The 17,999-nt window shown below is 48.8% G+C and overlaps 2 protein-coding genes across 2 annotated transcripts in view; both read right to left on the reverse strand.

The window, feature by feature from the left end:
- LOC119385464 (oxygen-dependent choline dehydrogenase-like) overlaps positions 1-3,389 on the reverse strand; it is a 78,122-nt gene extending 74,733 nt beyond the window's left edge. The window contains exons 1-2 of the mRNA XM_049413997.1: positions 3,252-3,389; positions 1,690-1,881 (exon numbers count right to left, since the gene is read on the reverse strand). Of these exons, the coding sequence (XP_049269954.1) occupies positions 1,690-1,881; positions 3,252-3,389 (330 nt within the window). The remainder of the gene's footprint in view (positions 1-1,689; positions 1,882-3,251) is intronic.
- A 14,004-nt stretch (positions 3,390-17,393) lies between these two features.
- Positions 17,394-17,999, reverse strand: part of LOC119386641 (oxygen-dependent choline dehydrogenase) — a 53,761-nt gene continuing 53,155 nt past the window's right edge. The window contains exon 9 of the mRNA XM_037653926.1: positions 17,394-17,651. The gene's annotated coding sequence lies outside the window, so the exon portion shown is untranslated. The remainder of the gene's footprint in view (positions 17,652-17,999) is intronic.

Below are 17,999 nucleotides of genomic sequence, written 5' to 3' on the forward strand. Positions count from 1 at the left end.
GGCAGCTGTCCTGTTCTTCATCGGACTTGATTGTTTTGACTTTTGAAGAGCGATCCGCAGATGAGCGCCGATGTGTCCTGACAAATCGCAAACTTTCCGCCGGATTTTTGTGTACGTATCGCGTTCAGTAAGTCGTTTCGTTCCTTGGTCGCATGTTACTTTCCGTGTTTTTCGTACGTGAAATATGTGCTGCGTTTATTAACGTATACATTACTGCGTACTTTCTCTAAAATTGTTACTTTGTGAATACCCATGTGGTGGGCTTTGCTGTGCGCGTCGAAGCAGGTTAGTTAAGTCCTCGCCCTTAGCGATGTTTCAGCATTTGCGTTTGTTGTTTTGTTCTTTTATCGCGTTGTCGTGCGCCAGCTAAATATCCGTTTTTGATTTGCCCTTCGCCGCTCATTTCGCGCAAAGAAATGATGGATCTGTAACACACAAATTTTCATTAGTTTTGAAGTTGTTGCGGTCTTTCAAGCTCTTGCCGCAGTTACCTTTTAATTAACAAATAGGCTATGAACATTCCGGTAGTTCAAGATGGTTATAGATTTCATCTGTGTCGAATGTCTGTTCGCATGTAGATGTTCATTTATTTCATTTTGCATTACGCTTCGCTTTTCACTCATTTCCTTTTGAACCTTCGGTGAACTGACAACTTAAATAAGCGCTAACAGGGAGGCTTTGTGTGTTTGTGAGTGGTCCCGTTTCCACGATTTCTGATATAAGAGCGTTATTCAAGGTAATTAGTGTAGGTTCTGTGCAAGCGGTCAGCAGAACAAAGCGCGAAATGCGAAATTATTTTCAATACTTGCAGTATCTTTGCCATGTACACATGCAGAATAAAGTTGTGTGTACTCTCAGCTTTTCTACGCTGATTATCCCCGCTGCTTGCCAAAAAGCAAAAGCGTGGGCAACATGCATTTATTTACGTGCACAAAAATCTACCTCATGTTAAACTACACATTCAGTGAGAAATGTCGTAAAGATGTTGACATAGCCAACAAAAAGGCTGGCAAGAACCAGTGTGAAACGCTGAAAAAGAAAGAACGATGCTGCAGCCAACGATAAAGGCTGGCAAAAAACATTGGAGCTGCCAATGTTTATACAATGTTGGCGATACGTACGACGGACAATGTTGGCTACAGCCATCCTTGCCATTATTGGCGATGTTGGACGGACAATGTTGGCTCCAGCTATCCTTGCCATTATTGGAAAGTCATTGACATCCAATATTGGACCAATGTACATTTAGGTGTAGCAAACCCCCGAAAGCCAACGCAGGACCAATATTTCTGCCAATGTTTACCAACGTTGTTCCGAGATTGGTCCAATGCCGGTGTGCTGCCTGGGTAGCGTCGTTTATACGGGGAAGTGGATACACATCATTTTTCGTCACAGAATTGAGGCACCGGTAGTCTACGCAAAACCTCCAGGACCCGTCTTTCTTTTTCACGAGGATGACCGGCGCAGCCCATGGGCTAGAAGAATCTTGGATGACGCCCTTGGCCAGCATGTCGTCCACTGTTCAGCGATCACCTTGCGTTCAGATGCGGACACGCGGTATGGTTTCTGCCCTATGGAATGCGCGGACCCCGTGTCGATCCTGTGGCGAGCCAACGTATTTGGAACACAAGCTTTGGTAGCGTCCTGGGTGAAATCAAACAAAGAAGCATGCTTTTTAAGGACGCTGACCAGGGCTTGACGCTTCTCGGACGGCAGTGCCTTGTTGACCATATTCAGAAACGATGACGAGTCTTCATGGACACCAGGGCCAGTTTCATGCGCTCGGCCTTTGAGCGAGGGGTCATTACTTAAGGCGTCTATGTTGAGGCTGGTATCCGCTTCAAACGAGGCAAGTCGCATACCGCTGGGTAGCACAACAGACTGGTTTGATAAATTTGACACCCACAACGTACTTGTTCCACACTCCCCAGAGATAATACTACGAGGTACAAGCACACCTTTCTTCGCAGTGACCGAAGGCACAGGCTCAACAATAGCACCAAATGCTTCGGTGTCGACCCCACCAACAGTAACTTGGATGCTGGACAAAGAACGTACCGGTAAGACGGAATCTTCAAGGACGGCGAGCGTGCGCGAACAGGTAGCAGGTTGGTCGGCAAGAGGAGAGAGGAAGAGCTCGCCAGTACCGCAGTCAAGAGTGGCACTGCACTGTTGTAGGAAATCTGGTCCAAGAATGATATTATGCATGGATTTAGCGAGCACTGCGAATTCGGCTTGATACACGTTATCATAGAAATGAACGTTCGCGGTGCACACACCTAGAGGTCGGAGCAATTCTCCACTCGCAGCACGAAATGTGTTATCGTTATCCCACCGAAACATCACCTTACGGCCTAATTGGGTTTTGAAGTCAATGCTGATAACGGAGACATTCGCTCCCGTGTCCACTAAAGCCAGCGTAGTAACATTGTCCACAGAAACACAAATCTTGTTATGACACATGGTGACTGGCGGAGGCATAGGGGTGTGTAGCTGAAGATGACTGGTGACCTCACCTCTATCGGTCGCGCCGCCTAATTTCTCGGTGGCGGTGACGTGAGACGTCGTCGAGGAGACGGCGACCTTCGATGGCGCGAAGACGGCGCCGTCAAGCTTCGCACAGAAGCCGGCGAGTCGCTGCGGTAATTGACCCGATGGTTTGTTCTGCTGTCAGTCAGAGGGCCAGTGTGTCCCGACGTGCTGATTGCTGCGCCGATAGACAGTACGCGGTCGCTCATAGGACAGTGCTGACGTACGACGACGATGAGGACAAAATCGGGCGATGTCCCCGCGAATGCCGCAGTTGAAGCATATGGGGCGCTCACGGGGCGCACTGATACTGTCAGTAGAAAGATGAATGGCCCGGCCGTCCCACTCCTGAGAAACTGCAGGTGGTCTGCGTGCGTAACCATCATACGACTGGTAACTCGGACGCGCATTCGTAGAAGGGCTTGGCACTCTAGGACGAGGCGCGAAGTTGTAGGCATCAAAAGAGGCGGCGTTGATGGACGTCGCGCCAAAGTCGCAGGGAGGAAAGGGCTCCCGGGCCTTAGGAGTCGGGAGAGAAGCCGCCTCACGTCGGTCGAGCTCTTCGCGCACTACTTGCCGAATCGCCGACGCAAGGTCAGATGGGGCTGGAAGCACGTGGACACTGGCGTCATTAGCTACGTTGGCCAGACGTCCGATCTTTGGTGTAATTCGTCGAGTTTCAGAGCTTCGAATGTACGGCAGTGCGTAATGACGTCACTTACAGACTCCAGACTGTCTTTCGCTATAAGGAACTGGTATACATCCTCCGCGATCCCTTTTAGAAGATGACCAACTTTGTCTTCTTCTGTCACCCGAGGGTCCAGGGCCTTCCACGACTTGAGCACTTCCTCGATATACATCGTGCATGTTTCCTAGGGGACTTGAGCTCGCTGCATCAGAATTTGCTCGACGCGCATCTTTTTAGCTGCGGGATCTCCGAAGCACTTCCTAATTTCATCTACGCATGTCTGCCACGTCGTCAAGCTTTCTTCATGGTTTTCAAACCATACAGATGCTGTTCCCTTAAGGAAGAGGCCTACATTGTTCAGCTGGCCGGTAGCACTCCAGCCATTAAACCGACTCGCCCGTTGGCAGAAGCTGAGCCATGCGTCGACATCCACCCCAGGTTGTCCGGCGAAGGTTCGGGGCTCGATGTAGGGCTGCCATAGAATACTGGAAGCAGGTGGCAGGTTGTCGGTGTTGCCGTCAGAGGCCATCGCGGGTGGCAGGCCAGCAATTCGTCGACTTCGGCAAAGCTCCATCTATTGCACCTCAGCGGTCGGTGCGCCGTCGTTCGTAGGGGACGCCGTTATCGTACCCAGCACCTTCCACTAAAAACTGTTAATATGGGGTGTGTTTATTTATTATTGAATAGATGAAAGGGACGAAAAGTTTCTGCACCGACGCCGAGTTGCTTCAAAGACAGACGCACTTCGTTCTCCTCTTCCTGAGACTCCGTTGTCGCTTCAGCGTAACAATATAATCCGCCCACTTCACTTCCTGCCTCCCTCTTGAGCGATTCCCTTCCCCCAGATTCCAGTCTGTCGCTCTCAATGGCCAGCAGTTATCTTACCTTCTCACTACATGCCCCGGTGACGAGCATTTCGTCTTCTTTATTTCGGGCAATATGTCATTAACACGCGTTTTCTCTCTGACCCTCTCTGCTTCTTCTTCTTCTCGCTGGAGGTTACGCACGTTACTTTTAAAGACGATAGTCTTTCTTGCGGAACTTAAACGCAGATATTTTGGTCTGTCTTTTTGTTTGTCGGCACGTCCCTCGAATCAGCCACCCGGCCAAAGTTCAACCACTTGCCCAAGGGCCAGCCATCTTGAACGGCTGACTAGGTTCATACTTGTGTACATTGTTGATCAAAAAGCAAACATTACAGATATCTGAGGCGCCACATCACTAGGTAAGTATGAGGTGGTGTGTTCCTTTAATAGAATATACATAGATACGAAATTCTAGAGACCCTAGTTTCTTAATCTGCGCTGACACTTGCCTTCCTCCGTGCCCTCTGCACGAGCTCATTGTTGTGTTTCGGTTTCGGTTCAGTATTGCACTGTACGAGTGCCATGGGGCGCTGCTCTGGCATTCCTGTTTTACCCAGGCGACGTGTAAATGTGTCGAGAGTACTCGTTGAGTGTGGACGTTTCTGCTGCTTCGGGCTTTGCGCCATACCGCGTAGTCGGGCTGGCTGGCGTCCCGCCGGTCTTCGCCTGCTGCTGCGCCGGGACTACCAGCCCGCAACACAGCACTCGAGAATGCACGAGTGTGGGTTGGCGGTTGATTGCGCCGGTTTACGCGTCGTGTATATCGTAGTAATCGTAGTGCCTCGTCTTGTGCGTTTGCTATCGCTGCGTACCAACAACATGACTTCTTATCACAGCATTTTTCTTTCAAGGTGAAAAATTGAGTCCAAACCAGGATAGACTACAAAGACTTGATGAGACAAGCACTGAAAGTTATGTACCAATCAGGTGCAAGCGAATTTATTTTTCGTCGTTTTAGCGGCGATAAAACTTCGTGTGCAGTGTAATTTTAGTTCTGCTTAAAGTTTTTAGGTGGCGTCTCAATCACACTCGCCACTGCATGCTCCAATCATCATTTTTCTGCTTTATGGTTCTCTGCGCTGAATTACAGCAGCACTGAGCGGAAAAGAATTCGGTTACAGGTGTCTCGTCGCTGCGAGTCGAAGCACCGCACGATCACGACCTTGGCTCGTTGCTGCGAGCTGCAATTCCGTAGAGGGAACCTCGTGCCAGCGAATATAAAAACTCTATTCGCTATGTATTATTGGTAGGGCGTGCCTGCTAGAAACATGCGCGAACAGGTGGAAACTTTAACTTTTGTCATTCCGCCAGCTGCACAGATAACACCACACTACACTAGCACACGGCTTCACGCATCAAAACACAGCAGGTGTTCCCTGGCACAGCGTGCAGAAGTAGCTGGCTTAGGGCAGCAGGCCGAAACTGATTACTGCCGTCAAATACAGCACGCATCTTAGGAACTGACAACGTTCGTTTTGTTCCATGATGGCAGAATCCATGCGGTTATAGGTTTCAATGCATGGGCCCTATCGGGACCTTTTCCTCTAGAGTCTATGGGTTTAAAAGGGTGTAAACATGACCTTGTTGGATTGCCTTCGTCGGGGCTGGCAGAAGTTCCCCTGAAGGAGCACCGTAAGACGGCTCGACCTCGTGCTGAAGATGATAGGGCAAGGGTGGCGGTCATCCCATACCTACATGGTGTTTAACACAAAACCAAGAAGGCAGCTGCACGTGCAAGCGTGGTGTTTACGGCGCCGATAAAGCAGCGTTCAGTGTGTAGAAAGGTGAATGCCCCTCGCCAAAGTCCCTCCACTTGTAAGGAGCACTTGTAAGGTACCTACGGCCTGTGAAGGGCTTTACGTGGAGCAGACGGGCCGCTGCATCCACGACCGTCTACGAGAACACAAGAAAAATCTCAAGGCCCGCATTGGAAGCAGTTTGGCTATTCATTGTGCCGGCTGCGGCTGCAGTCCTAATTTTGATCAGACACGCGTCTTGCGCAGATATCGTGATAGCCGCGCCCGGGAAATCTACGAAGCACTCGCAATTCATTCCATTGGGCCATCATGTGTAACTACACCATCGATCACACTAACCGACGAAGCTATGAAGTATCTCTGCACATGATCATAACACCGTCATAGACTAGTTGGGACGCATGCATTGACCTGTTAGCAGCGCCAAGTCCTGTAAGTCTGGCTTGCCTAATGTATCTGAGCTATTCCCTACTATGAAGTCTATGGGTACGCAGATCTCGGAGGTCTTTCAGCGTGTAAAGTATCCCCGGTGACCGAGAGGTATATATAGGGGTTGGCGATGTTCCGCGCATTTCACTATCACATGGTTTTCAGGTTGAATATGCTTTACGTTTCATCTCGCATCGGCCATAACTTCAAAGTCCATGTGCCCTTCTGCCATACCAACATATACTTCCACTCCTACGTGCCGAAGACTTCATCTGAATGGAACCACCTTCCTGCCTCCATCGCCAGCAACCCTGATCATGCATCATTCAAGACTGCCATCTCTAACTTGTAACCACTCCTCTCTGTATCGCCGCAAATGGCATTGAGAGTATTTAAATAAATAAACAAATAAATAAATAAATAAATAAATAAATACTCTTGAGTAATATGTACGAAGTCTTGCTTGGTTCTCTTGTTGATGGCATTTTATGGTGGCCTCAATTTTGCTAGCGATTGGATTTGTAAAATTTTCAAGTCGTTGACGCCCTATATCCTATTGATTAAGATTATGTTAGCATTCTTCCACAACTCTGGCAGCTCTTAGTCAAGAGGAATTGCCTGTAAAGTGCGACTGGTTTTCCTTGATCGTCACCGCCATCTTTCAACGGGTCTGCTCTTCCCTGATCCTCACCAGGTGCTTTGCATCTTTCATTCATTTCCCAATATCAATTGACTGCTCATTTAGCAGGCTGGATGATGAAACGCGCATTTGCACACAATAAAATAATTTTCACAATTTCCCGTAACATGCACATTCCTGTAGTATCGCTGCCAGTTCGGTCTTAACGTATCCAGTTCGTATTTTTGCCTGTTATTTGTCTCCTTCTAAGTATTATTAGATGAGTATTAGGCAATCGTTTCATTTTTTCAGCAATCCTTTCTTAAGACAAGCACTGGCAGCACCGCGACAATATTGAAGGATTGACCGCTACGCGACCTCTGACATAGCAATAAAAATAGACCATTCTGCTTCATTTTTTACATATATGAGTCACTAGTCACTCTTTCGGACCATTGCTATCAGGGATTGAGAATTGTTTTATGGGCTTTTCTCTTTGGACTTTGCCTACTAATTCGCTCAAGCAAGCTTTGCGTTTATTGTTGCTCAGAGAGGTCACGTGCGCCCTCCGAACGTAAAGGTCAAGTGGCTTACAGCAGCTTTCGCGCGGGCTTGAGAAATGCTATAGATGCTGAGTGATAGTAACTGGCGGGCCGTGGAAACCTGTACGTATGCCGTTAGGTATGCTTACATGGAGCGTGTGACAGATTGAGGGCGCCAGAAAATGTAAACCAACCTCAACCTGCGATTATATTCTCGATTTGCTAAAATGCCACGTGAGAACCTATCACAGGTGTGGGTGCAAATAGAAAAGCTCTGGGGGGCACTTTAATAGGCGTAGGTGATGAAGAACAAAATGGCATCCCAATTTGTGTGATCGGCGGCGACGTACATGGAGAGCATGACGCCGAGCGAGCGGTTAAAGCGTTCGGTTAGGCCATTCGTCTGCGGGTGGTAAGCAGTGGTTTTGAGGAGAACAGCCTGGCACCCTTTGAGAATGGCTTCGATGACTTCCGACAAGAAGCCACGACCTTGATCGCAGAGAAGCTCGTGGAGGGGGAGGGGGGACGTGATGCAGCATGAATGGGTGTAGCAGGAAGGAAGCAACATCGCTCGCTGTAGCCGCTGGCAGGGCAGCCGTTTCGGGGTATCGCGCTAGATGCTCAACATCGACGACGGCTCAGCAGTTACCAGCCAACGTCAGAGGAAGTGGTCCATACATATCGATGTCCACGCGCCGAAACGGGCGGTTGGGGCAATGTAATGGTTGTAGACCTGCTGGCGGGACGTGCATAGAATGTTTTCGGCATTTGCAATCGAGGCAGGAGCGAACGAACGTCTGCACGTCGCGGTACGTCCCTCGCCAGAAGTATCGTTGTAGAATGCGGTGATAAGATTTGGATACCCCAGAGTGCGCTCATTGCGAATTAGAGTGAAAGGACTCGCACATTGCAGAACGCAGACTGCGGGGTAACCCCAGGAGCCGCCGGCGTTGTAATATCGTCGGTGCAGTAGGTCTTCAAGAATGGCGAAATGATGGGCCGGACGACGCAACGCGCGAGTGGATGGTGTTGCCGATGGATCACTGAGCAAGTCTATCAGCGAGACGATCCATTTATCCTTGCGCTGTTTGGTAGCAGTGGTGTGAACGTCGATGGAAGAAACAGCAATATAAGATGCTCAGCAGGACACAATGCCGTCAGTGAAGGGGGAGCACGACAGCGTCCTTTGCGGACTACACGCGGATGTCGTAGTCTTGCAGGCGAAGTGCCCAGCGGGTGAAACGGCCTGAAGGATCCTTCAATGACGACAGCCAGCATAGTGCATGATGGTTGGTGACAACATCAAATGGACGACCATACAAATAAGGTCTCAACTTTGTAAGGGCCCAGATGATCATATGGTACTCTTTTTCCGTGAAGGTGTAATTGCTCTCGGCAGTAGTGTGCTCGCGACTGGCATTCGCCGCGACATATTCGGGGAACCCTGGTTTGCGCTGCCCAAGTACAGAGCCGAGGCCCACACCGCTGGCATCCGTGTGTACATCTGTTGGGGCCGTAGGGTCGTAGTAGCGTAGTATGGGAGGAGAAGTCAACACACAACGCAGCTTTGCGAATGCGTCGTCGCACTTGGACGACCACCAATTTAGGGCCCGTTACTTCCAAGGAGCTTTGTCAGCGGCGATATGATGGTGGCAAAGTTTCGTATGAAGCGTCGAAAGTATGAAAACAGTCCTACGAAACTGGGCACTTCTTTGACAGACGTAGGTTTGGGAAATACGGCCACGGCGCGAAGCTTGGACGGTTCGGGAAGGATTCTGTCCTCAGATACGACGTAGCCTAGGAATGTCAGCTGTCGCGCTGCAAATCAGCACTTCTTCAGATTCAGTGGGAGGCCGGCATTGCTCAAACGCGTCAAACGATGCCACAGATTTTCGAGATGCGCAGAGAAATCTACAGTGAAAACGACGACGTCGTCCAGATAACACAAGCATGGGTGCCATTTCAAGCATGCGCATTACACCGACCAAGCGGCATGACGTTTAACTCGTGCAAGCCGCCGGCCGTGACAAAGGCAGTCTTCGGTCGAGCGTCAGCAGCCATGCGTACTTGCCAGTACCCCGAGCGCAAATCGACAGATGAAAATAATTCTGCTCCTTGGAGGCTGTCAACCTCGTCCTCGATTCGCGACAGTGGATAAGCATCCTTTCGAGTGATCTTCTTGAGCCGTCGGTAGTACACACAGAACCGCTCAGAACCGTCCTTCTATTCAACGAGTACAGGATACGCCCATGGGCTGTCCGTGGGTCGAATAATGTCGCTTCGAAGCATATTGTCGACTTGCTCATTAATTAACCGACGCTCTGTGGGACAGACGCGATATGGACGTTGCCGCAGCGGTGGTTGGGCGCCAGCGTCGATGCGATGCGTAACAGCTGACGTGCGGCCGAAGGAAGTTTGCCCGACATTGAAAGAAGAACGCAATTCTTCCACCAGACACAAAAGCTGAGAACGCTGGACCGACGTAAGGTTGTCAGCAATGAAGAGACCAAACACATCAGCGGGCGATGAATCAGACATGGAAACAGCACTGATGGTACGGGAACTGGTACAGTGTGAGTCATCGGGTGCGTCCAGAACTTGTGCGTCTTCGTGGGGCTCCACTCTGCCGAGACATTCCCCTGCACGAACGTTACGTTGGTGTGAGGCGAATGTCTCGGCAGAGTGGAGCCCCACGAAGACGCAGAAGTTCTCCACTCTGCCGGCTCCACTCTGCCGAGACATTCTCCTGCACCAACGGTAGAAGCTCGCTCTCCAGAAGCTCGCTAAAAAAATGCATAGTCGTGGCTGCAGAAACCGCTTTCCCGACAACTCCGCAACTTCTGAACATTGAACGAAAGAAGGTGCACTTCTCAGTCACAATATTTTTCCCTTCACATAATAAGCCAAATTCAGTGTTATGAGCATCTTCCATCTTGCTGTCGAAGGACATTTGAGGCAGAAATTTACAAATATTGTAAACAGCACAAAATACCTTCAGTGCAGGAATTTCTTCCGCCAGTTAACTTAGCCTGCTGATCATAAAAATCGGTACATATTGAATTTAACATCTGAGCTTCCTTCTTCTACAAAGTTGTCATTTTTGCGCACATCATTATCCTTCGAAATTGCGCTGAATCGTATTTTGTTTATCAAACAAGCGTAAGCTTGAAAGTAGTGCCGACGCAGCGGGCATTGTTTGCGAGATAATTTGCGCATTCACAAGTAAGCACAAATAGGGACACATCTAAAATACGAAGTTGTATATTTTAAACAATAGCGTTGCGAGGCCAACGAAGCAGCAGCGACGACGCGACTGCCGAAACTTGGGCACGGCTGCTGGGACGCACGTGCTTGGCGCGTACACAGACACGATCGGCCAAGGTCACAGATGCATTAGCTGTAGTTCTAGTTCACCGCCCGCATTCGGCGCCCGCACAGGTAACACTACACGGCATCAACGTGGAAGCTGGACATAGTATTCTCAGAAAGGCAATTCTTATATTCGTTTAAATATCTCTCATTGAAATCAAGGACGTCGTATACTGTTCTGCGCAGGATATTGCTGCTAACATGTTATGATGCGCCAGATGTGACCCACTCAGCCTTGAGGCCAGGCCATTAATAGTGTGCTGCAGATCGGAAGTTCAATATGATTTCACGCGAAATAATAACAAAGTGACTTTTCCAAAATAACAAATGCGCTTACATGTCACATGGTACCCGCCACAGTGGTAAAGTGGTTAAGGTGCTCGACTGCTGACCCGCAGGTCGCGGGATCGAATCTCGGCCGCAGCGGCCACATTAGACAGTTATAGTTTAGCGTTAGCGTGGTAGCGGTGGTTAAAGGGGCCCTGCACCCATAATTTACCCTGCGATTTTTACATCGGAACGCGTTTCTTGTATCGTCCTGAGATGAATGCAATAAGAATTTTGGAGATAGACGCACGGAAACGGAAGCTATTGAACTTACAAATTCAAAATAAAAGCAGACGACAGAAATTGGCGTACCCTTTCGTATTTCACTCGCCCAGTGACGTGTCACTGCAGTTTTGTCTGCTTCCAATCAAAACGCGACTTACATTTTGCCATACCGGAACCCCGCAGCACATGGTGGCCTTATAGTCGCAAGCGGGTGCCGCTCCCTTTGACGCCAAGTTAGCAGATGACTGTATCAATGTATACTGACATGAGAGGGAAGAACGGTAAGCCGGTAGGCGGGAGGACGTTCGAACGTTTCAGAAACGATCAGCTCCTCCGACTGAACGGACCTTAAACGTGAACTCCTACGGAGAAGCGAAGCGCTAAGCGTCGTTCCGTATGACGACACGCCGCTGGAAATTTCAGCATCGTCACCGAGAGCGACGCTACAAGAGCACGACAGTGACGAGGGCCATGGAGAAGTAGATACGCAAACACACCTAGACACCTCGAGCACATGGAAAATCTGTGTAAGCCAGAATTGAAAAGCACAGTGTATTGATGAAGGCGGCGCCGGCTACGCCTTGAGTAGGCTGTTCGGCAGCGCCATCTGTGTCGCAGTTTCTGATAAGTTAAAATCGATGCACAAATTGGTGTCCTTTTCGCAGCTGTAACGAGCAATAAACACATTAAAATGAGTAAATTCCACATACTGAGTGTGTCGCAAGCGTGTACTATATATTATTTATTTCCCACCAATCAAAACGAACAGCATAAGTCACGCACGCTGCCTCACTTCCTGTAACAGAAATTGTTGTTGTACGACGCTGCAATCGGCGCGGAAACCCATTTCGGAAGCAAATTAAAAAATCAAACGCTTCGTTCTCGCCGCTTTTGCTGTTGCCACAGCAGTCATCAAGACCCATAGAAAGCAAACGGCCGATAAAAAAATCACAGCATATCTACGGAGTGAATGATGATGAGTGGGCGAAGCTGCGGAGGTTCATCGGTAAACCGTGAATCTTCCGTGAATTCTGCCCAGTACATCATCACCGACGTGAGATCGGGCGCGTTTATACTAAAGGTTCGATGAGTTATGACGACTTGCAGCTCACTTTAATTTTACATGTACGCTGTGAATTTTCATTGTTTAGAAAACCATTGCTTTAAAAAACATCTGGCGTCTTTCGTTAAGCAGCTGGCGTCTTTTCGTTTTGCTTTAGAAACATCTGGCGTCCTTTCGTTTTGCTTTTACAAAACATCTGGCGTCTTTCGTTGGTGTATTTCATCAATCAACGGCGTTTTGAACAAAATTTTTATTGTTTAATCACGCACAGGAGAAATCTCACCAGGAACTACCTTGGAGGTAAACAATGGCTGCTAATGGGAATGAAAGACAGAAGAAGTCGGCTTTTAGCTAACACTTACACTTCTACTTCTACTAACGTTTCCTACTGGAACATGCCAATGGCTGCTAATGGGGAATGAGAGACAGAAGAATTCGGCTTTTAGTTAACGCGCACGCTGCGAATTTGTTATTGTTCAACAACGCACAGCAAAAATCTCCCACCGGCACCACCTTGGAGGTCAAAGCGTAAGACTGGTTACGCAGTACGACTACTACGACTACGACTACGAGGGACGAACGGGTGCCGCCTTAAGGAGCTTCGCCCCTAAAACAACGTGCGTAATTGAGGGTGCAGGGCCCCTTTAAGGGAATAGCGTTACCGTGCCGCGAATGTTCGTTGCGGACAGCGCGTTTTACGTTAGCGGGATAGCGTTTACGTGCCCAAGCTGTGACGGTGGCGTCATCTAGCGGAGGGTTAATGCGTTAAAAATAGTGACAAGAAAACGAAAACTGAGAATGCTCGCCTGTATCCCCGCACGCAGAATTATTACTACTTTTTTTGGTAACAATGAAAGTAAATAAATATGAACCACGCACCAAAAGCGAAAATTTTTGTTGCAGGTTTGTTTTGCACCGATCTTCTAGGGTTGGCCTAGGGACGTCCGAAAGGGAAAGCGATCTCAAAAACTACGCTACCTTATCCGTAATACTCGGGCGTCAAAGCTAGCTGGAGGCAAGCGAAGCCATTGTACGCAGTCGTTTGCTGCGAAAGAAGTGAATCCGTCCACATCAACGCTAAATTCAGTTCGAAGCGGGCGTCCAAAACCGCCGCCATGTTTTACGTACACTACGTTAGCCACTCAAACACGGTAACGCGACAGCTGAAAAATAACGTGCGTACGGTAAACGCTACGGGTAATTTAGCATACTGCTCATGCGCCTTTGGTACCGCTATTCCGCTAAGCCCGTTATTTCGCTAAACCCGCTAAACTACCACTGTCTATTATAGATGGAGGTGAAAATGCTAGAGGCCCGTGTACCTATATTTAAATGTGCGTTAAAGAAACCCTGGTGGTCGAAATCTCCAGAGCCCTCCACTAGGGCGTCTCATAATGATGTCGTGGTTTTGGGACGTTAAAACCCAACAATTAAATTAGAAGTCACATGGTGCGGCAACCTTGAGTATACGACCCGTATATCGGCGGCCACGCGAGGCTGCAGGCGCTCACATTACAGGTGCCGCTTCGATTATGGGTGATCTCCCCTTGCGTGTGAAAAGGACGCTCAGAGGGCGAATGCAATAAGGAATGTATCGCTGTGAAAAGCAAAAGCTCTAAATCGCGAACAAAGTTCATAGTATACAACGAAAGGCTAGCGGAACGGAAACTCTGCATGGCGCAGTCGAGGAAAGTTCAGCATTACACGTAACCTACCTACACTCCTGCATCTTCGGCGTTGCGGGCCCCAACGCCTAAGCAACGCCATCCAGGCAACCTCGTCCGTGGCATGCGCTCACATGCCGCAGAGGTTAGCACGGGTTGAGGACGGTATCCAGGCCTCCTCGGCACCTGCTAAGATGCCGCCTCTGCAAACACCGATCGGGGGCGGCGCTGAAGTTTACCCAGCGGCGCCACATCATTTCACCGACACCGCGATACCCCTTCACGACAACGGACGCCGTCCACACGCCCTTGACCATGGATCCCGCCTTCGTGAGCACCAGAGTCGCTGTATTTTCCGCGTATGCTATACTTAGATCTTTGGGCGCCTCACCCCACGGTGGCGCGGAGCTATGGATGCCTTTACGCAACTATCGAAACAGCTCGAGCGCTGGGCGTCGTTCAACTTCGGGCTATCACCTGTCGCTTCACCATCATCGTCTGTTTGAGCAGTGGAGTTCCGCGGCTTCCAGGATGGAGCTATTCTGTTAATTGAAACTATCACTTCTCTTGGCACTCTCCATGCATGGCCGGAACATCGAAAATGGCTGGTGGCTATCGACCACCTTCGCGATGGCGCCAAGGCGTGACACGCCTATCAAGGCACCAGGCCACAAACATGGCCTGAAGGTGTGCCAACCTGAACAAGTCTTTTCCGTCCCCATTCGCATGCCTGCGACCCTATCATTTCCGACTCGCTCTCTACCGCGGGTAGGAGCTGCGATGCAAACCACTTCGAAGGTATTGTCACGTGGTCGTGACGTCGACGAAGGTAGCACTCGGCTTGTACAAGATCAAACTCTTTCTTTGACCGAACTTGTGGCCGGGAAACTGAAAGTCAAACTACAGCAATACACGCTGTACACTGATAGCGGCGAACAGAGCGTCGGCCGTCCTGAAAACTGCTCATGGCTGGGACGCGCCGTCTTTTCTAGATCACGCATCGAACTTTGCAGTGTTATCACTGGTGGTCGCGCAAGCTCTGGACTTATCTACACTGTTCGCGTCGTGCGCGTAATTTTAACAAAGTGATCTACAACAATCACAAAGCTTCTCGAACACTGCGGCGTGGCCAGAGTCGAGCATTGCTAACAGTCCTTGCGGGTCAAACCCGAAAACATCAAAATAAAACAAGAAGCGTGCGTGGCAATATAGTTGTGCCTTGCAGCCTCTGCACAGAGAGAATCGCAGAAGGGCACGCGCCGGATACTGACACCGGCCGTCGTTGGCAACGTTACCATCGACAGTATCATTACCAGAGACCACAATCCACCACCTTCAAGCAACAACAGTCGGCGACGTGCTCACCGAGAGCAGCAGCGCCCGCGAGAAGGCAGTTACGGGCTTCTTACGGGCCCACCACAGCCGCTTCCTTCAAGGACCACTAATTTATGCTTCACTTCAAGGACCGTCCGTCGTCTTAGAAAAAATTTTGCGCAAGAAGTAGTGATCATGGAGTACCAAGTAGCTCGAACCCACACCTTGTTAAAATTCAAGGACTACTAGCTCGAGCACCCAGGGGGAACCCGACAAGAAAAATGCTTACGTTCCACTCTGGCTCAGAGTTTCGCCTCATTTTCGAGGATACATATCAGACCACTTTACCGATGCGCTGTGGTTAGTTACCATCTGCGCGACGAACTCCAGTTTGTACGCCGTCTACAGTCGCATTTGCCTTGCTCACGTGAGGAACACGACACTGGTCAGCGAGACGTACGACCACGACAGCACATCCTATGCCGTCTGCCTGAGTCGTTTCCAGGCCAGACGCCAGCGGGGCAGAGACCAGTAGCCACTACTACACAGTCAATATCGACCACCAGAGATATAATCAGCAGTGTCCCAAAAAAGTTGCAACGTGGCCGAGACTGACAACTAAGGCACAGCGAGTGCCAGCCGCCTGGGAAACTGCCGGCTTCGCCGCGCGCTCGCAGTCATTCCCTAGTGTGATGACGAAGAACGACACTGGGTTATGGACGCGCGGGCATCTAGCGCGACGTAGAGAAGGAAGACGAAGCAGAATAGAACAGCCGGCCCGCACCAAGAGTGCTGTCTCTGTCTCACTCCAACAGGCCCTTGCGAGAAAACCATTTTCAAGCTTACACGTTTTTGGTCAACTAAACACGTTTTAGCAAAATTTGAATGATAACTGTGAGCGAGAAAAGCCACAGTTTTTTTTGTAGAAGGAAGCGGAGATATGAAAGTCATAATGTACTAATTTCTATTATCGACAGTTGAACTTGTCTGTCGCAAGAAATTCCTGAATGAAGAGAATTTTCGAGGGCTGCTTTCTTTGTTTGACAGGTTCGGTCCTTGACAGCGGCAAGTTGTCTTTGCGTCCACTTTACTGTATTCACAGCTATATCACAATATTACAATACAATTACAACGGTACAGTTAACGTCACGTATACCCTCCTTGGCTTCATTATCTGCTGGTTTTCATTAAGATTATGTCAAGCAATCATGTATACATGAAACACGTGTATTTAATGCAGTTTATTATTTTCGTGACATTTGGCTCAAGAACACTGCTACCGCAACATGGAAGGGACATTTATATTCAATTCTTCTTTGAAGAAAATGAATATTATGGCCGAGAAGTGCACCATTTCTCGCTAGATGCGCGGAATGTTGTAAATTTCTGGAATTGGGGAAGACAGTTTTAGCGGTCCAAAGAATGTATGTCTTTTTAGGCGAACGTAAGTGTTTCTCAAAACTAACTTCGAAATTATTTTCCTCGGCCTAAAGACTGCGGCTAAAGTAATTTTCATGAAAATCGCGAATGATGACCGGGTTTTCCGTTCGCTCTTTTCTGGACACACCCAAACGGCTTGTGTTTCTCGTGTTCACTCCACACAGAATGTATCATTAACATTCAATGCCGATTTTCCTTCTCCTGGGTTGGTATTGGCACATAATGTGAGTCACTGGTGGCGCATACCCGCGTAACATGAACAGTGGGTTGCGGGCATGCGTCTCACGCAACTGTTGGTAAGGGTTTCATAACGTACACGAGATGTGTGATGGTATTTATATCAGGACCTGTAAGTCTTGTTCGCAATAAACTCATACCCCTTAGGCAAATTTTGGAACTAGGTATACCAAGTTAAAGAGACAACCACGAAAGTAACAACACATAAGCGGCTAGATAAATAAATACATAGAAACGCTGAAAGTGCCTCTAGTTCGATGTGTGATTAAGTTGCTCATACAGCATCAGAGATAAAGTCATATAGGCGAATATATCAGACGAGTATTTAAAACCTTTATTGTCATTGCGGATGACAGAGTTTGTATCACTTTTTCTCATAAAGAACACGCCGGACTGTTTATCCACCCATCTTTGATGTATATTGAGTTTTTATATCGTGCAATATACGACGTGCATGCAGCATGTCTCAAATGCAGGAACTCGTTGAAGAGCTCGATGATCACATGTTTCCGAATGTTTAGCATCAATATGCTCTGTAGCCTTGATTGCATTGGGGCCTTTTGTTTTCTTCTTTTTGATTACCTGCGAAGAAAAAGGCGAAAAGGCATCACTCGCATATTTTGACTGTTGAAGAGCAGCGCAGGAAACACGGACAAAGGCACATTTACACAGGACAGTCCTTCATGTGTTCGCTTTTTCAAACGGTGAATCTCCATGACGAATTCTTTTGACATCTTCGACTTGGCAGTGACTCTTTCACCGAAAGTTTTACTCATAGAGAATTGCATCAGTACAAGCTTTGATGAACAAATACACAGAGGCGTCATTTGTCCGGGTAGGGGGCGAGGTGCAAGCACGTGAGGGGAGGGGAGAGCTCTCCCCCAGGCCGCACACTTTATCAGCGCTGAAAAGCGAATGCGTTTTGTTCTA

Source organism: Rhipicephalus sanguineus, chromosome 3 (genome assembly GCF_013339695.2).
Source record: "Rhipicephalus sanguineus isolate Rsan-2018 chromosome 3, BIME_Rsan_1.4, whole genome shotgun sequence".
NCBI classification, from domain to species: Eukaryota; Metazoa; Arthropoda; class Arachnida; order Ixodida; family Ixodidae; genus Rhipicephalus; species Rhipicephalus sanguineus.